Source organism: Citrus clementina, unplaced genomic scaffold, assembly GCF_000493195.1.
Source record: "Citrus clementina cultivar Clemenules unplaced genomic scaffold, Citrus_clementina_v1.0 scaffold_9, whole genome shotgun sequence".
NCBI classification, from domain to species: domain Eukaryota; kingdom Viridiplantae; phylum Streptophyta; class Magnoliopsida; order Sapindales; family Rutaceae; genus Citrus; species Citrus x clementina.
This window is the reverse complement of record NW_006261964.1, coordinates 1,993,695-2,013,528: the sequence shown is the minus strand read 5'-3', so window position 1 is coordinate 2,013,528 and position 19,834 is coordinate 1,993,695. Positions and strand designations below refer to the sequence as shown.

The 19,834-nt window shown below is 32.9% G+C and overlaps 1 protein-coding gene across 6 annotated transcripts; it reads left to right on the top strand.

Moving 5' to 3' along the window:
* The first annotated feature begins 268 nt into the window (after positions 1-268).
* Positions 269-10,835, top strand: LOC18032538 (protein ALWAYS EARLY 3). 6 transcript variants are annotated; one of them, XM_024189980.1, is made up of 19 exons: positions 269-493; positions 997-1,118; positions 1,865-1,963; positions 2,350-2,412; positions 3,114-3,191; positions 3,584-3,773; positions 4,042-4,301; positions 4,387-4,765; positions 5,495-5,572; positions 5,729-5,961; positions 6,319-6,636; positions 6,716-6,894; positions 6,994-7,276; positions 8,081-8,326; positions 8,734-8,838; positions 9,206-9,349; positions 9,460-9,681; positions 10,167-10,469; positions 10,595-10,835. In XM_024189980.1, the coding sequence occupies exons 2-19, from the start codon at positions 1,014-1,016 to the stop codon at positions 10,763-10,765; spliced, it is 3,456 nt and encodes a 1,151-aa protein (XP_024045748.1). In that variant the 5' UTR covers positions 269-493; positions 997-1,013; the 3' UTR covers positions 10,766-10,835. The 6 variants fall into 6 exon arrangements, with proteins under 6 accessions (XP_024045748.1, XP_006419626.1, XP_024045754.1 ...); XM_006419563.2 differs by having other exon boundaries at positions 269-497; XM_024189986.1 differs by lacking the exon at positions 2,350-2,412 and having other exon boundaries at positions 269-497.
* The last annotated feature ends 8,999 nt before the right edge of the window (positions 10,836-19,834 follow it).

Genomic DNA, 19,834 nt, shown 5'->3' with positions numbered 1-19,834 from the left:
ATGAAAATTTTGTTATTGATAAGACAAACAAAAATAAAATCTAATCAAAATAAATCCTCAATGTCAAAGCGGCAAGAAAGTCAACACATTGCCTCGCAGGAAACAATTAATCATTTTCTAAACAAATCCAACGGTTTTGATTGAAACATCAACACCACGCGTACGGTTAGAAAATACACCCATAGCACGGACCCCACTTACACCCTCACAACAATAACAACAAAACCGATAATCAAATTTTAAAAAACAAAAACTTAAATAAAACACACCTCTTTGGGCTGATTTTTTTTTTTATTTTAAAGTTTTCGCGGTTATTGCCCCGAAATTTTCCTTCTCCATTTTCCTTCCACATAATCCAATCATCGTTATCAATTATCATTTAACAATTAACAAAATCTTCTCCTAATCTTTATTTCACTGCTTTAGCGTCTTTGCTCGATTCGTACTTCTTCTTCGCTGACAAATGCTTCATCAATCCGCATCGTCTTGATCGGCAAGTGAGTTCAAATTACGTTCGTTTTTTCCGTTATTCGCTTCAGATCCTTTGCTTTTGGTCTCTATTAGGTTTCATTAATTGTCAAATTTGTAACTGTAAAGTTGTTTCACAGTTTAGAAACGTTTAAATTTATAAATTTGAAATTCTGATTTTCTTTGATTTTCCTGCTCGGTTTCACGGGAACCAAACATTTTCTTAGTAGCATGTCAGTGAACAATGGGATTTCATTTTAGTTGTTGGCATATTAAGCATGTGACAGTGTGAAATTCTGTAGATTGTTAGATATTGCAGTGGATTAATTGATTTTTTTTTTATTCGACATGCATTACATTCTATAGTTTATGAGCTGAATATGATATTATGATTAATTTATTGCAATTGACAAGTGTTTGCTGTGTGTGTGACATTGTTGAGGCTGTATGGTATCTTTGTTCGATCTACTTTCCTGGACAATACAAATTTGACTATGAATTTGTTGTCTTTAATTTGCTGGGTATCAGGCTTGAGTAAGTTACTTATGGCCCCAACAAGAAGATCTAAAAGTGTGAATAAGCGGGTTGCTTATACTAGTGAGGTTGCTTCCAAGAAAAAGGCAGAAAATGCGGACAGAAGCGGGAAGCGGGTGAGTTCTTGCCTTGTTCAAAGGATAAATTTGTTCAACATGTGTCCCAATATATGGAGTTGTACATTATTTTGCATTGTTTAATTCCTATGTGCCAAGTAAATTAAGTTCCATTTATTTTCATGCTTTAAGCAATAATGTGATATCTCAGCTTTTTGGCTTGTTATATTTTGACAGTATACATTCTTGTTTCTACATATTGAATGGATAATAATGTTCTATTTTTTTTTTTGGGTCTATTTCTCGTGTTGCTCAAGATTTTAGGAATGTTTTTTTTCTTCCTCTAGTAGTTTGGTTAATATCCCCTAAAATTTAAACAAAAAAATCTTTCTTTTATATTCATCATCAATTTCAAATGGACATTAGTTTCATGATTTTTGGAAGTTCCTCTTTTCAAGCTAAAGAGGTGGTTAGTATTATCTACATCATTTCTAATTAATTAAATGTGAGAAGAGAAAAGGCAAGAAAGAATGAATTTTATGTTTCTTAGGATTTTTTAATACTTAACGTGACATCTGCGGTAGCAGAGAAGTAGCTACCTAGGTGCCTAATAGGGGAATTATCAACCAAGAGTAAAATTTCACCTTTATGATTTAAAACAGGAATTGTTAAGATTCGAACAGTTCGTGCAACTGCAAACAGAAATCTTTTGTAGGAATCTTTATTTGGAACCAATGACAGTTTTCTTGTGAAAATTTTTGTTGTGGTTCGTTTCTTATTTCTATAACCATTTTTATATTATTCAGAAGAGGAAGCTGTCTGACATGTTAGGGCCACAATGGAGCAAAGAAGAGCTTGAACGTTTCTATGAAGCATATCGTAAATATGGGAAAGATTGGAAGAAGGTTCGTTCCAACTTCTCAAGTATGATGCTCTGACCTTATGTCAAATGGTGGACTATTACTTTGACTAATCCTACTCCCAATAGTAAATATGAGTTTATATTGGGAACTACCATTACTAAGAATTAGAATTAATTTTCTTGGAAAAAACTTGTGACAAATTTTTTTTTTTTTAAACAAAAAAAAAGGTAGAGGGGTGGGCAAAGCCCGAATCAATTTTTTTACTTCCTATCTTGCCCATAATTCAAAAATGGGTGGCCAGCCAAAGTTCATGTATGAACTTAATAACTTTACATGACCGTGCAATTGGTTAAGTCTATTTTTGCTATTGAGCAGTGCATTATTATTATAACAACTTCTTCAAGTTTTTGTCTCATTTGGATGCATAGATAGCTGCTGCAGTGCGTAATAGAACAGCGGAAATGGTAGAAGCCCTTTTCACTATGAATAGGGTACGCACAACCACCAACTATCTCAAATATGCTGTAACTGATCTTGATTTCCTTAATTTGCAAAGCTTCTACTTCTTTTCCTTTGATGTTTATCTTGTAAAGAGTTTATCTCTTTCCTTCTTAACATTTAAACATTTAACTTCCTGCATTGTGTTGCTTCTTTTGCTGGTGCTATTGAATGTGCACTACGGGGTATTGCTTATGCCATTTTAAACTTTGTGTCCGTATTCCTGCAGGCTAGTTGTTGTCTGTATTTTTAGTTAGGCTAAAAGGTAGAGATAATTCAGTTTAACGATATACAGATGATTGTTTAGGAAGATACAAGGAATGTTTGGTCTCATCACCCTTGCTAATCCTTCTTGGAAAAAGGAAGGAAGTTCACTGAAAGTTCATCTGATCTGAATCAGTTCTCACAGTCAAAACTTTACTAGGTTTTGCTGCTTTGAGTTTAATCAAGCTCAAAGCCACTTCATCAGTTTCGGTTGACTTAGATGTCTTTACAAACTATTCCTGTTCATATGGATTAAATTAAAGAGGTGGTAAAGCAGGTATCAAATATTTCAAGAGCCATTCTGTCGTCATTACACCTGATGTTTTAATTCATTCATATGACCAATAAAATCTCAATACTTTGACAGCTTGCAAATGATGTAACAAAATAAGGAGGATGATTTTCACCATAGCTTTTGTTTGAAGTGCAGGCTTACTTATCTCTTCCAGAGGGCACTGCTTCTGTGGTTGGACTAATAGCAATGATGACTGATCACTATGGCATTCTGGTGAGATTGCGATTTAATCTTTGATGGGAATGTAGACTTTTCTATGGATCTTAGTTTAGGAATGTTGATGTATGGTTCTCAAAGTTGGTTACTGAAATTTGTGCATATTAAGATTGGTTGTCTTTGTTTTTTCTTAGTTTGAAGTTACTTTTCCTGTAAATGTCTGACCTATTTCTATTTCCAAGTCAAATACTGATCAATGTTTAAAACGTGTTCAAGTGATTTTGTGATTATTGGTGGCCCTTGCCTTCTTAAATCAAGTGCCCTGATATTTAACAGAGCATGTGATACATAAGTTATAACTAATGTTATTTATCTATAGCAATTGAGCGTGATGCTTCTTGTGAGGATGGTTTGTGTGGAATTACAGTTAATAGATTATTGCCTGGCAGGCAGGGAGTGATGGTGAACAAGAAAGTGACGAGGCAACAGGATCATCTCAAAAATCTCAGAAGTGTGCTGGTGGAAAATTTCAAAATCCACCCCCTAAAGGATCAGATGGTCCATCTCCCGATCTTCTAAACTTTCAGTCAGCTGCACCAAATTATGGCTGCCTGTCATTGTTGAAGAAGAGGCGCTCTGGTGGTGTTTTATATCTCTCTATTTCATATGCTTTAAACTTTTAGCAGATTCATAATCTTAAGGAGCTTGCTAGTAATGATATAGATCTTATATGAAAAAAATTTGAAGACTTTGACATGGGAGTCATCTTTATCATTTTGAGCTTTTGACTTATTTTAACTGTTTTTCTTCATGTCTTTGGAAGGCAGATGGTTACTTTTCACCAAATTATCAATTATTGTAGTGTTATTGATGCCTGATTTTCTGCTTATTCTCTAATCTGTTATAGGAAGTAGACCTCGTGCTGTTGCAAAAAGGACTCCTCGTGTTCCCGTCTCATATTCTTATGACAAAGATAATACAGAAAAGTATATTTCCCCAATTAAACAAGGATTGAAGCCAAGGTTGGGTAGTATTGACGATGATGTTACTCATGAGATAGCACTAGCATTGACAGAGGCTTCACAAAGAGGAGGTTCTCTGCTAGTTTCCCAAACACCAAAAAGAAAAAGGGGAAAGCCATCACCTGTTCAAAAAGGTTCAAGGACGGTAATTTTCTCTTTATTTCATGATCTCTGATGCTCTTTTTGGTATTGTTTGGATGTGTTATATTAATTTTTATTATGGTATATAGTGTGATGTATCAGAAATGAACAGCTCCAAGCCTCATGGTAGTGAAATGGATGAGGATGGTCGTGAATTAAGCTTAGGAAGTACAGATGCTGATAATGGATATTATTCTCGAGACAAAATTTATTTGATGGATGCAGAAACTGCTGATACAATTGAAATTCAGCAAAAAGGAAAGAGATACCACAGCAAGAAACTAAAACAAGAAGAAAGTGTAAGCAATCATTTGGATGACATAAAGGAAGCTTGTAGTGGGACAGAGGAAGGACAGGACATGGTTGTTACGAAGGGAAAATTTGCGATGGAGATTGCAGATGAAAAAAATTCAACATCCTATTCCAAGGGTTCCAAGAAGAGGAGTAAAAAGGTTCTGTTCAAAAGAGGTACGTCAATGATCACATTTGGTTATATTCTCTTCCCTTGTCCTTCGATCTATGCTTAAAATATTGTACGCTTTTGATTCCTCCAATAAGTTCTATATGAATGCTTTAACTTTCTTATTTCTTTCCCCTTTTTCTGAATGCTTTATTCTTGCTGTCTGCCTTTGCCTATTGGCTAGACGGAAGCTTGTTTTGTTTTATGGAGTTGCAAGATTTGTTTTAGTAACTAGAACAGCAAACTTATCTGTCTATTTTCTGTCATGGGTCTAGTGGTTATTCTAGAGAAAGACGGAGGTGAGGTTACTTTATCCATCCATTTTATGCTTGAAAGTTATTGTCCTTTTGTATATTATTTGGATGAGGTGGAAATGATATCAGTCCTGATGGTTCCCTGAGTCCTTGAATTTTGTGAGCTGAATGAATTCTTATAAAGCTCGTCAGTGAAATTTTAACCTAAATTCATTATGCATCTCCCATGAGCTCATGATGGTTTAAACTTCTGCTAACTTGATTGTTTGTCTGAAGTGATCAAGTTTCTGTTCTTTTTCCATTGGTTTTTATTTATGTAAGTTGAGAAGTTGTTAATTGATTAACTAGCATTCAACTTCATGACAATTTTTATTTTGTTCTGTTCTAATAGTATTAATGCACTGAGCTTCAACTTTGACATAGGGTCTGTATTCTGTTGGAGCATGTGTTCATCTCTTCATGACAATTTTTATTTGACTGTAGATGAGAGCTCAGAATTTGATGCCTTGCAAACTTTAGCAGATCTGTCCTTGATGATGCCAGAAACAACAGCTGATACTGGTGAGTTATCTATACTCTTAAGTGGTCCTTACATTACTTTGTTCTACTGCCATGTACTTTTAGCTATTTTCAAATTTCAGTTTAAATTGTGGATTTTATTACTGTTATTACCATTTTCTTAGACATAACCAAGATCCAATCTTCTGTCTGTCTTAGAATTATCCTTGCAGTTAAAGGAAGAAAAGCCTGAAGCAGTTAATGAGTCTAAACTGAAGGGGAATCGTTCAAGTACTGGGGTTAAAGACACTGCTATTAAAACATCTAAACTGGGAAAAGATTGTACTGATGATGTTAGTGTTATTCCAGAATCAGAGGAGGGAAATCATTTGACAAATTCTGGAAACCGGACAAAGAGGCAAAAGTTTTTGCCAATCAAACTAAGGATGGATGTAAGTCTGACTAACTCCTTACTTTTTCCTTTATACCGATCTATTCATTCTGATCTGTCCTGTGGTTCATGACTGTATGCAAACTGGGAAGTTCTGGGTTTTAAAGATTATGCACATCTTGCACTTTGTTCCTTTTCAGTAACCCCTATTATGTTGAATTCTTATTGACTTTTATCTGCCTAATGTTATTTATAAAGTTTACTTTCTTTCTATTGTGTGGTGGGTTTTTGTTTCCAGGACATTCGTGGTAAGATGAATTTATCTTACCATCTCTTGTTTTCCTTCTGGTTCTTCTTCTTATTCTATCTCTCTTATTTTTTGTTCCCTTAGTACACACATCTCTGTCTCTTTTTGTAGGCTACAGAGGAGTTGAAGAAGTTTATAAGTAAAGGTAAACGCTCGCTTAGTGCTTCACAATCAAAACATGGAAAATTGGTGAAACCTCCGGAACATACTTCAAGTACTGATCATGAAAAGGAAGGGAACAATTCTGCTTCATCAACTGCACTTGTTCGAACTGCAAACCAGGTCAATTTACCCACCAAAGTCAGGAGCAGGCGTAAGATGAACAGGCGAAAACTCTTGATAGAGAGAGATAAAATGTCTTCTGAGGATATTTTAAATGACCACAATAGAACCAACTCCTCATTCTTTGATAGAGCAATCAAACAGAAGGTTATATATGGTTTATAATTTCAGATTTCTCTAAGTTACTTGAACATGTAATTCATTTTAGGTGAATGTATAATTACAGGAACAGCTTTCTAATTGCCTATCTTGGTACCAAGTACGAGTGTGGTGTGTTTGTGAGTGGTTCTACAGTACAATTGATTACCCATGGTTTGCTAAAAGGGAGTTTGTGGAGTACTTGGATCACGTAGGGTTGAGTCACGTACCAAGATTAACACGTGTTGAATGGGGTGTCATTAGGAGGTATTTTACTTTTAACTGCTTATATTATCTGCGGTCATGCTACACTTTTGCCCACATTTTTCATAATTTTTGGCTAAAGTAACTGTCTGATTTTCACAGTTCCCTAGGCAGACCACGGAGGTTTTCTGAGCAGTTTTTGAAGGAAGAAAAAGAGAAGCTTAATCAATACAGGGAATCTGTCAGAAATCATTATTCTGAACTCCGGTCTGGTACTAAGGAAGGACTTCCAACTGATTTAGCTCGACCTTTGTATGTTGGGCAACGTATTATTGCTGTTCATCCTAGGACAAGAGAGATTTGCGATGGAAGTGTACTCACAGTTGAACATAGTAGGTACAGGGTTCAATTTGACAAGCGTGAACTAGGGATTGAGTTTGTCCAAGTAAGTCATTTTATTGCATATCTATCAACATCTTATTTATTCATTTTATTTAATCAAAAATCTTTTGGAATCTTTGTTCTGTTATTTGATAACTATGAATCTTTTAACTCAAAACAATTGGCATAGTGGATTCTCTTGTCCTGTGATGGCAAAGATGGTACTCAAAGTTTCTGGTGGTTTTTCTTTGATACAGTTTACTCAATAAATACTAGACAGTGTTTGCCTGTAGTGAATTGCTCCTTTCAGTTATCCTTGTATTAATTCATGCTGTTGTTGGAGAGCTTTATGAGCTGGGAGGTCTACTCTTAAAGTTCTCTAATTAAGTTAGAGCATCCTCATCATAAATGTGTGAGATGACTGCTACATTCTCTAAAACTTAAGAACTCAAGAGGGCTTCCAGTAAGAGAATAGAGCAAATCCAAATAAATGAATACAACAGTGTTTGCTGATCTGAGTGAGAATAAGATTAGAATTGACGATGACAGTTCCAAAAAAAAAGGCAAGTTTATGTTAAAACACCTTCCTAGTTCCCCCAAACCTCTAATACTTCAAAAAATTATTTACCATTATTGCTAATTTATATGTCAAATACTTGGTTCTGGATGCTGACAATGTCAATTGTTCATCACTTTCTGCCAGAAAACTAGCAAAGTATCTGAATTGTAATACCCATGAACGGTGTTTTGCTAACTTACTAATGTAACAATTCATTTTGTTTGAGATATCTATTACTAATCCTTATTTTACTTTTTTTCCTGTTTCCCTTTTTTTTTTTTCAATTATTATGGACCTTTTCCGTGGCAGGATATTGATTGTCTGCCTTTAAATCCGTTGGAGAATATGCCTGCATCTCTTACAAGGCCAAATGTAGCTTTTGGTAAATTTATGGATAATTTCACCGAGCTCCAAATGAATGGGCAGCCAAGAGAAAGGGATATTGAAGGGTACATGAAATTTACCCCTTGTGAGAACCTTGAGACTGCCTATGCTCCCTCTCATATCTCCCCTTCAACCAATTATCCCATCAACAATTTATTACAGCAACATAAGGTAATGAGATTTTTGTTATATGCCTATTAAATTGACTAAATCCCAAACCATTGATCTTGTGATTTGCTGGCGTTTTTCTTATTACAAAATGTTAACTTTAAGGAACAAAAGTGTGCTTCAATTGCTTCGTGTGAATCTTTTAATATAAAACTGCTATATTCTACTGATTGTTCTTCTAGACTTAACTAAGTGAAACATGATCTCAACTGTGTATTCCACCTGCAATGATGTTCTTCTCTCATATCTTGTTATATAGAGCCGTATCGCCCCCACTGCACCAAAATTTTTTCCCCCTTTTTTTCTTCTTTCAGAAGAACCATAATCTTATTCCTGTTATTAAATATTTGAGGAATTTTCCGGAAACAGAATAATGGTTATCTTATTGAGGAGGAAACTGTTTTGAGCAGGGGGTTTCATATACTGACTCAGAAGTTCATGTGGGGTCTACTGGACAAGCGAAGGAAGAAGATGTACTAGCTCTTTCCCACTTGAGACATGCGCTGGACAAAAAGGTTTTACATCTTGTTAGCCAATAGTGCATCAATTGTAGATGTTCTCTGCTGATGAATTTTCCTTTTCATTTGTTTTTATGCAAGTAGTTCAATGAAATGTCTCTCTTTTGTTATGAGTTTATAACTTTATATCCTGGCATATTGGTACTTAAGGTTGCACCTTTAAGTACAGTTCTCTTCGATGTTTTTATCACTGCACTTCTTTTTATCATTTTTTTCTACTATCATGAAACTTTTTCATCCAAAGCTGCATTAAGAAATTATTCTGAATCTTTTTCATCTAAAGCCGCATGACGAAATTAATCTAAGTTCTGCTGTTGGCATTTATATTTGGGAAAGAGCTGATGGCTCGTGTTATAACTTCTAGGAGGCAATTGTGTCTGAGTTGAGGTGCATGAATGATGAAATTTTGGAAAATCAAAAAGATGGAGACAACTCTTTTAAGGATTCGGAACTTTTTAAGAAGCACTATGCTGCAATACTATTGCAGCTAAACGACATTAATGAGCAGGCATGAGTTCTTTGTGGCACATTACAGCTTTGCTCCCTTCTCCTTTATTTTGCACCATTATGATCTGATAATTTTTCAATTGCTTGACTTGATTGGTCTTTCTTGTGCAGGTTGCTTCTGCTCTTTTCTGTTTGAGGCAACGCAACACATACCAAGGGAACACTTGTCTCACAGGGTTAAAACCCATGTCTGGATTAGGTAACCTTGGTGGCGGCCTCCCAAATTCTTTCGATCATTCTGCATACCAAACCCCAGAATCTGGACCTCATGTGGTTGAAGTGGTTGAAAGTTCAAGAAGTAAAGCCCAGAAAATGGTTGATGTGGCTGTTCAGGTAAGCAAGGCCAACAAATTATTTTTTGTCCTGTCCTGTTCTGCTCTTTGCAGGTATCCTGCAATACTTACAAAATTGTATAGAGATGAGGATTATAATCTTTCCATTTCTTTTAACTTCCTCTAAATTGAAATATTTTACTTCTCAAATTGAAGAATTTACAGTGAAAAAATCACATCTCCTACAACCTTTGTTTGGTGTGGATCTTCCCTCAGTTGTATTCCAAATGCTCAACCCATCAGTGTGCAGACTATACTAATATTGACCTTGATGGCCAAAGAAATGTTCTGTTTTTTTTTTCTGGTTTTCCGTGGGGAGTGGGGCTGTTGTAGTATTTGGTTAGGACTTGATTTAGCCATTTTGAGGAAAGATGTTTCAACATCCAGTCTTTTGAACAATGGGTTGTAATTTTGGCATGTATAGATTTAATTAATTAATAATGCAGTGCATTTATTAATATTTTAAGACTAAACTCACTATTGCAGGCATTATCGTCATTGGAGAAAGAAGGAAATGGAATTGAGAGGATTGAGGAGGCTATGGATTATGTTAACAATAAGCTTGCAGGAAATGATTCAGGCATGCCATCAATTAGGTCATCTACCTCTGCAGATTTAGTTCACAGCTCTCGTAATTCTCAGGATCAGCAGCTGGAGACACATACAACAAATCTATTGGCAAATAGTCGTGCGCCTGATTCTACATTGAACAATTCATCTGATGAAAATTCTGCCCACATTCCCTTGGAACTAATTGCACACTGTGTAGCGGCCTTGTTCATGATTCAGGTAAATTTTAGGATTCTAATGTAATCTTATTTGGATTGTTATGAACTCGACACACATTAATGTGGCTTATATTCAAAACTATGTAAATCCCTGACCCCTGATAATTCTCATAATCCCATATGCAGAGATGTACAGAACGAGATTTTCCTCCGGCAGATGTTGCTCTGGTTCTAGATTCTGCAGTCACGAGTTTGCAGCCATGTTGTTCACAGAACCTTCCAGTTTATGCGGAGATACAGAAATGCATGGGAATAATCAGAAACCAAATATTGGCATTGATACCTACATCTACATAGCATTAGCATAAGGCTAAATACTCTGAAGTATCTTGTATGTAAAATCTGCAACGCATGAATTTTGTCGCCTCATATCGTGCCTGTGTACGTTTGTGTCCATACACTTTTTTTTATCTCAATAATTATTTTTTTCATACGTCAAATAAAATTCCAGTACTCATTATCAGTAATTCAGTATCCGAGAAACCTTCCAGATCTGAAGAAGGAAAATTGGAGAAATTGACATGGCTTCTTTCGGCTTCTGAATCAAACTATGTGATGAATAATTTGTAGCATTTTGTCTTCAATTGGTTACTACTTATATTCCTCATTATATGCAGAGTATACGGGCTATAAAATCATAGGGCTGCAACCATCGATATCAACAAGAAATCACGCACGTCTAACTCTTTTTTTCTTTTTTCCCCCTTCCAGTCAAGGGTATTGCAGGATAAATTTTAGTGACTTGACAACAAAAGGTGGATAATGAATGACCCATCAACTAATTTTGCTACACAATTGACCAAACGCGTCACTGCAAATGATCAAAAGCTACAATGACTAATTCGGTATACAGCGAGCGACCGATATAACCAAAAGCCTATTGTCATTGCTACACCATTCCTCCGTGTTCTGCTTTCCTGCTTCTTCTCCAGTACATTCAGGGTTTTAATCCGTTAAAACAGGTTTTTCATGCGGTTCGATATTAAAACCATCACAATTTTAACTTCTTTTTGGGACTTTTCGACAGAGCAGATTCACCACCTGCAGCAGAAAAGACGTAATCAGCCAGCGCTCCAAAAAAACAAAATAAGTGAATATAAAGACCATCAATGGACAGAACCTGTTGCTTTTTGCCTTTTTTTTAATTTTTTTTTGTTTTTATTCTTTTTCTTTTTCATTTTCTCAAGTTCCTTTGGCTCAGAGTTTCCAGCTTGTATGCGACAAACAAAAACACCACGACAGCCTTGATATCAAGTTATATATATGAATGCCAACTTAACGCACCTCAGAGTCACTAAACGAACTCGCATGTCCAGTGATTCTACCTGAATTTGAAGACCCCACCTGACCTGCAAAGGGGGAGAAGTAATCAGTCCCAGTGCACTAACAATGTATACGTTTTGCATCGATACATGCATCACTTATCACACATTAAGAAGGCCTGAACAACAAGATGAATAAGTTTTTACCTTTTACTAATATGGTGCTTTGATTTCTTTCTTTAGTACTTGATTTTTACTATTTTTAAGGACAGTGTAACCGTTTATAAGGGGCTGCAGAAGAATGAAAATCTCCCTCTAAAATACGGAAGAAACGGTATATCCTTATGGCCCGCTGGGTATGGAATACTGGATATGATGGGATAGGATAACATGTGATAAGATGAAATGGGTTAGATTATGATAAAATTGAATATGATTTCGCTAAAAGAAATCCAACTTGAACAATCCGGAGTTCAAGCTTGTGAGGAGAAAACAGTCAGGAACTTTGCTGCGGCCACACAGAGAGGAAAAAAGAGACCGAGAGAGAGATTAAAAGAAAGGCTAACTCTGTGTTACGATGAACGTAACATACATTCAAAAGAAACAATATCAATAGATACCCCTAATTTTTATGGAAACTACACTATTTGAATTAAAAGAAATACTTTTAAATCTTAAAGAAGAAATAAAAGAAATTAAACAAGAAATAGGAAAAATAAAAATAGAATTATCTGTAATCCAAATAAGTCATAAGAAAAATAAAAGAATAGAAAAATTTGAAATACTAAAATCTGGAATAATTGGGACAAGCTTTAAAGAGCCCATACAAAAACCTCAACCAGGTAGTTATGATGACTGGTTCATAAAGACTCAATACCCAAAAATATTAGAAGAAACAGAAAAACTGAAAGCAGAATTAAAAACTAAAGAAAAAGGTAAAGAAAAATTAGAAATAAAAGAAACATCACCTAGCGATACAGATTAATGGATGAAACACTAGAAGAATTAACAGAAAAATTTAGTGATATAAATCTAAGTCATTTGGAAGAATTTGAAAGAGAATATTATATAAAAATGAATGTTATTGGAGGACCAGAAATGAAACCTAATGTAGCAGAACCAAGCCATAGGTATGAAACAAATAAAAAGAAAAATAGACCATTTTTTGAATATTATCCACCTATCAAAAATAACCAATGGAAAAAAGAATACCAACCTAATAATGACCATTTAATACCAATAAGCAATGCAGGCACATTTATAGATTTAGACTACAAAACAGATCCCCGAAAGGCCTTAGTAGAATGGGAAATGCAAATGAAATTATTTTTTCTGTTTAATGGATCAAGAGAAGATTGGAATGTGGAAACAGAAGAAGAAAAAATAAATATATTTGCTGATATTTTAATAGCAAGCTTCACAGGAAATGTATTTAATTGGTGGAAATGATTAAGTGAGGATACACAAAAATTAATAAAGGATTCAACTAAGATAGCATTAGGAAAAAATAAAGGATTAGGAATTGAAAGAATAATCGAATATATTGCTAGTGAATTTTTAGGGGAAGATTGGTTACTAAACTCAGAAAATGAATCAAAACGTGATAAATTAGAAGCAAGAATGAAATTGATAAATTTAACAATTTGTAATATGTGTTTTTTAAAAGAATATACTTGTGAATTTTCTAAATATTATTATACCCAATTTATGAGTCATGAAGACCAAAATATTTATAAAAATTTATACTATTCAAAACTTCCTTACCCTTGGAATGGATATTTTACTAATGAATATGAAAAATATACTAGTAATAATGAAAATAGACTTTCAGACACATTAGGATCTAGAATAAGGTTTTTAAATACAAGATTAAGTGAAATATGTATTCAAAGAAATCTAATAAAAAAGAGTAAAAATATTACGAAAATATGTTGTGAAAAAACAGAAATGCCTACTCAGTGGGGATGTTATACACCTCATAAAAGACACAGAAAATCTTACCAAAAAAAAAAAGATATAAGAAATATAATAAATTTAAGAAAAAATATAAAAAAGCAAGAAGGAAATATTATAAAAGGAAATATAAAAGCCAAAGAAAAATATTAGATAAATCCAAATGTAAATATTGGAATTGTGGAGAAATGGGACACATCAGTACAGATTGTACAAAAAAAAAAGTTAGGCTTTTAAAAGAAGATTTTAAAAATATAGAAAGTGATTTAGAAGAAATAAGTAATCTCTCGGAATATGATGGAGAAGAAGTTTATATGGTAGAAAAATCAGAAGATGAATCCGAATAAAAAAGAAATAATGGAAAATGAAAAAGTAGAAGAAATAGAAAAAGAAGAAAATAAAAGTGGATATAGTCTTGTAGCCACTTTTAATAAAGAAAAATATAATAAACTTTTATAATTAAATATGGAAAAACCAGAATATGGAATACTACATAGGTTTAGAGATCTATTTAAAAGAAAAAGAATTATATTACATGAATATTATGAACAAGAAAAAGCAGTAACAATTACACAAGCTGAAGGAAATATTAGATTTAGTTTACTTAATAAAAGGTCTATAGACTTGGCATTAAGAAAAATAAAAAGTGAATCAATCAAAGAAAAAATTCAATATGTATATTTGGCAGAAATCCAAATCTTAATAAAATCTCTTTTCAAAGAAGGAATAGATAGCCACATAGTTCTATCATTACATGACCAAAGATTTACAGACCCTGGTATAGGACATTTAGGGACAATAGAAGGGAATTTATGTTATACTAAATTATTATTTACATGCCACCCTAGATACTGTGTACATATAAAAGATAAAAATATAGACGAAACATTAAGTTTACATTTTAAATTACTAAAGAAAAATCTAATGAAATAAGGAAATAGAATAATGACAATACACTATTCAGCTTTATATAGTTTTTGTAATTCGAATTATGGAGAAATATATGGAAATAAACCTTATATAGAAATAAATAAGGATTGTGAAGATATAGCAACATTTATAGAACCTGTAATTCAAGATTACCAAAATCCCATTAATTATAAATTAAAAATAGATGATAGAAAACCATTTTTAGATAATAATAATGAAAACTCTATAATTCCCATAAGTTTTGCAGGAAGAACTCTAATAAGAGGAAGTTCATCTAGAAGATTAAGTACTGATAAACAGTTAGTTAAATCCATACCTACAAATAATGTAATAAAAATACTAGGACAATACTTTAATGGAATAGACTATACAACAAAAGTACCTATATTGATAGATACTAGTACCAACCATAATTATATGAACCACACTAAAAATAAAGGACTTTTAGTAAAAGAAAAAAAAATTCCTTATAAATATACTGATTTTAATGGTAATAAACATATTTGTAAACAAGAAGTCAAAGTCCCTGTAATAATAGAAGGACTTAGAAAAATAGTACCTTGTTATATAGATTCATTTATGACTACAGATCCAGAAAAACATATAGTACTAGGAAATAGTTTTTTAAGTGATTTAGAGTATTACAAAATTGAACCAAATAAAATAACTTTCCTTATACAAGGTCAAAGAATCGTTTGCGACACATGTTGAAACAAGCTTATGTTGAAACAAGCTTATGTAAAATACCATATGTCTGTTTATATACAAATATATATACCAGAAAAAGACATAGATACTTGTGCTTTAATTGACACAGGTAGTGAAATAACTATTATGAAATCTTTTTTATCTAATAGATGGGAATCAAATGAAAAATTAAAAATTGTAGGAATTACCGGCGATAAACAACAAGTAAATCAATCCATATTAAACTTTGAAATATTATTAGGCAGTAAAATAATTAGTATTAACCAAATCTTTCAATATAATAATCTAGATTGTGATATACTTTTAGGTAATGACTTTCTACAACAATTTCAATATTACCAGCAGACTACATACATGATCACCTTAAAAACCCCTTGTAATCATATTTTACGAATCCCTCGTGAATTCCGACCTTACAGAGTTCAGCCAGCCCAGCGTGGTGATAAATACATTTATGAAAAATATTATTTAATACAAAAAAGTCAGAGTTACAATATACAACTAGAGACAATAAAGTCACAACTTGAACAAGTTTATAAAGAAAACATGTTAGCATTATGGAAACCAGATCATCCTAAAGCAAAAATAGAATTAATTGAAGAGAGAATCATAAGATTAAAACCCATGATGTATACAGCAGAAGATAGGGAAGAATTCAAAATCCAAATAAAAGAACTATTAAATCTAAAATTCATTAGAAGTAGCAATAGCCCACATAACAGTCCAGCATTTATGGTTAGGAAAAGAGCAGAACAAGTTAGAGGAAAAGCAAGAATGGTAATAAATTATAAAGAACTAAATAAATATACAAAATTTAATGGATATTTTCTCCCTAATAAAGAAGTATTGATAAATCTTGTGAAAAATAAGACCTATTATTCAAAATTAGACTGTAAATCAGGATTTTGGCAAATAAAGATGGAAGAAAATAGTATTCCTTACACAGCTTTTAGCACCCCACAAGGACATTATGAATGGTTAGTAATGCCTTTTGGACTAAAGAATGGCCCTCAAATTTTTCAGAGTAGAATGGATAAAATATTTAGAAATTATAACTATATTATAGTATATGTTGATGATATATTAATAGCATCAGAAACAGTGGAGGAACATAGACATCATTTAAAGGAATTTGTTAATACATGTATTAAGGAAGCTATAGTATTATCTAGTAAGAAAGCAATTATAGAACATAAGAAAATAGAATTTTTAGGAATGATACTCGACAAACAAGGTATTAGACTTCAGAACCATATAGGAAGAAAAATAATCGAATTTCCAAATAAATTAGAAAATAAACAACAAATACAAAAAATTTTAGGCTGTTTAAATTATGCTGAAGGATTTATAAAAGATCTAGCAAAAAAGAGAAATATACTTCAGAAATTACTAAGAAAAAATAATACTAGAGGATGGAGTGAAGAATATACAAAAACAGTAAAAAATATAAAACAAGAATGTAAAAACCTCCCAGCATTAAGATTACCAAATGAAAAAGATAAATTAATAATCCAAACAGATGCATCAGATTTATATTGGGGAGTAATTCTGAAAACTGATATAAATGAAATTTGTCGATATACAAGTGGAACATTTAATCAGGCACAAATCAATTATCCAGTACATGAAAAAGAACTCCTTGCAATATACAAAGGAATTAAAAAATTCTCATTATTCTTACTTCAAAAATAATTTATTGTAGAAACAGATAATTCTCAAGTAAGCTCTCTTATTAATAGAATTTTACCAAATGAACCTCAGTATAGAAGATTACATAGATGGCAAGTTTATCTGTCCTATTACAATTTTAAGATAGTACATATAAAAGGGACTAACAATTTTCTTGCAGACTTTTTAAGCAGGAACATAGAATTTGGAGAATGAATTCCGAAGCAAATAGAATTATCGGAAAAATAGAAGCCGAGATACAAAGACTCAAGACTGAAGCATCTGACATAATTGATGCAATACGCTACATAAAAGAGGCTTCTGAGGCTCATGAGAAAGGAGTAAATTTGTTAGAGTCATACATAAACGACTTAACAAAAGTGTTCTCTATAAACACGAGCCCAATAGAAATAAACCCAAATATAGGAAGCAATAGTGGACCCTTCAGGGAAGATAAACCAATCTCTGACCCAGTTCCAAATAAAACCATATCCATAGAAGTTGAGTCACCAAAATCAGACCCTCCAAAAAAGTTTATTCAAATAAACAATCCTTACATAGAAGAAGAGAAGAAACCCCTAAATCCAAAAGAAGAATAGTATAAACAATTCTCTACATAGGTATATTCCACTTGTTCTCATAATGGTACAATTTTCAAGGCACCTGGAAAAAATATGTACCCCAGAATGATTGTTACAAAAGGAGCAGACCCACTCCTTGTTGGGAAAATAGCAAATTATGGCTATTTAGACTTAGTATATCCCGATATAGACCTTCGAGAAATAGCCAACCTTGATGATTTATTAATAAAAGAAGTCTCAAGGTTTGCCCAAAAAAGACCCATATACCTGAAATTTTACACCATAAGCCCAGAATACTATCAGAATGTAGAATACCAGACTTTCTATATGATTTCTGTAGGCCATATTACAAAAAATTTCAAAGTCGAAGTAGGAACAGAATATACAAATGTTCCTCACATAAACGAATCTTGGATCAGAACACGAAGAGCCAGAGGAATAAAAGCCATATGGAGCATAGCTAAGGATTTGTATAAGAGAAATTTCAGAACTATTATTAAATTTCAGAATTACATCCTTATAACTTCTGAGGATGGCCATACACCTTCAAATCTGTTACTAGACTTCATCAATGAAATAAGTACTATGTGTTTCCCCAGTAGCAGTAAAACCATGGAGCAGGCTTACCAACTCATGGACATAAAGCAATGATAGACAAGCTGTGGCCGACAACATAAAGCAATGATAGACAAAGCTGTGGCCGACAACATAAAGCAAGATAAGATAAAGCTGTGGTGGACAAGAATAAAGCTACAACAAGACAAGATGAGATAAAGATGCTTGACAAGATAAGGCGTGACATAAAGCTTGGAAAAGAAAAGTTACAACTAGCTGGCAAGTGACAAAGTTACAACCTATGTAAAAGCCCAATAATATAAGGACAAAAATGTAACAATAATGTAAAAGCCCAATAATACAAGGGCAAAAATGTAATCATAAACCCGAAGTAACTTCGGATATAAATAAAATCAATAAGCTCTAAGAGCTTATCATTCAGCCATAACACAATTATCTTCTTAAGTTCTAATGGATAGCTAAACAACTCCCCGGCTCTAATTCCTAAATCAAGACATCACTAATCAAAAAACAAATAACCCCATAGAAAGGAAAGAGAAACCTAAACTTATTTCAACATTTCTAAGCCTAAAGATCAAAGATCCATACAGTAAGGCCGATCGAGTCCGCTGATCCCGTTGAGGCAAGGAGGCCGTTGAGGGAATAAGGACAAACAGGCTGCAGGTCACTGGAAAAGGATTGGAAGGCGAGGAAACAAGAATAAGCTAGGTAATAATTCTCTAACCTTATCTTTGGTGGAAGTTTGTTGATGATTGATGATGAGGAGATTATGGAAGAAGAGCTAATCTTTAAACATGAATAACCTATTGTTAGGAAATTCTAAAGAACATATAATAAATTCGACAACTAGGATAACATATAATGATTATATGATGATAATAGATTTTAATTTAGGATCTTTTAAACAAAGTTCCTATCTTTTGAGCAAAGAAGAGCTTGTTAGAATCGAAGATCTACAAGCAGTATATGTTGTTGACTTACCAAAGGAAATAAAACGGAAAATTATAAACCATATCGAAATAGATAATTTGAAACATAATATAATTATGTTAACAGTAGAACAAGGAATTGACATAGCTTTAGCATATATAGAAAACGAAAGTAGAGAAATTGGACCATCAAATATATATTATATAGAAAATTCTGATAATGAAGATCTTGAAATATAAGAATTTGACACATATAATGATTAAAAGGTATAAAGGCAAGCAACCCATGACGTAAATTGGATAGACGATCCCGAATGGGCGTTAGTATCCTCTATACTTTGGGATAACAAGCCACGTACCTATAATCAAGGAAAGTAATGAACATAGATACTTATAAAGAAACCAGATATTATATATACTTCATAAAAATAGAAGTTTTCTACTACCCAGAAAACTATACACATAATTTAGAAATTTCAAATTTGGATACTAATCCTACATATATTTTGGAAACTAACCATAATTACTATGATTTTTATACTCTACCGGATGATATACATAGAATAATTGGAGAAGAACAGGTTATAGCCATATATTTAAGGAATAACAATAATACAAGGTATACTAGATATACGTTATAATAGTGGCTAATATTTGTTAAAATAATAGCATAAATAATTATCTTGTTTAATTTGATTAGCTTATTTTTACATTTTTTATTTTTGTTTACATTTGTTATTTTTGTTTACATCATAAGTG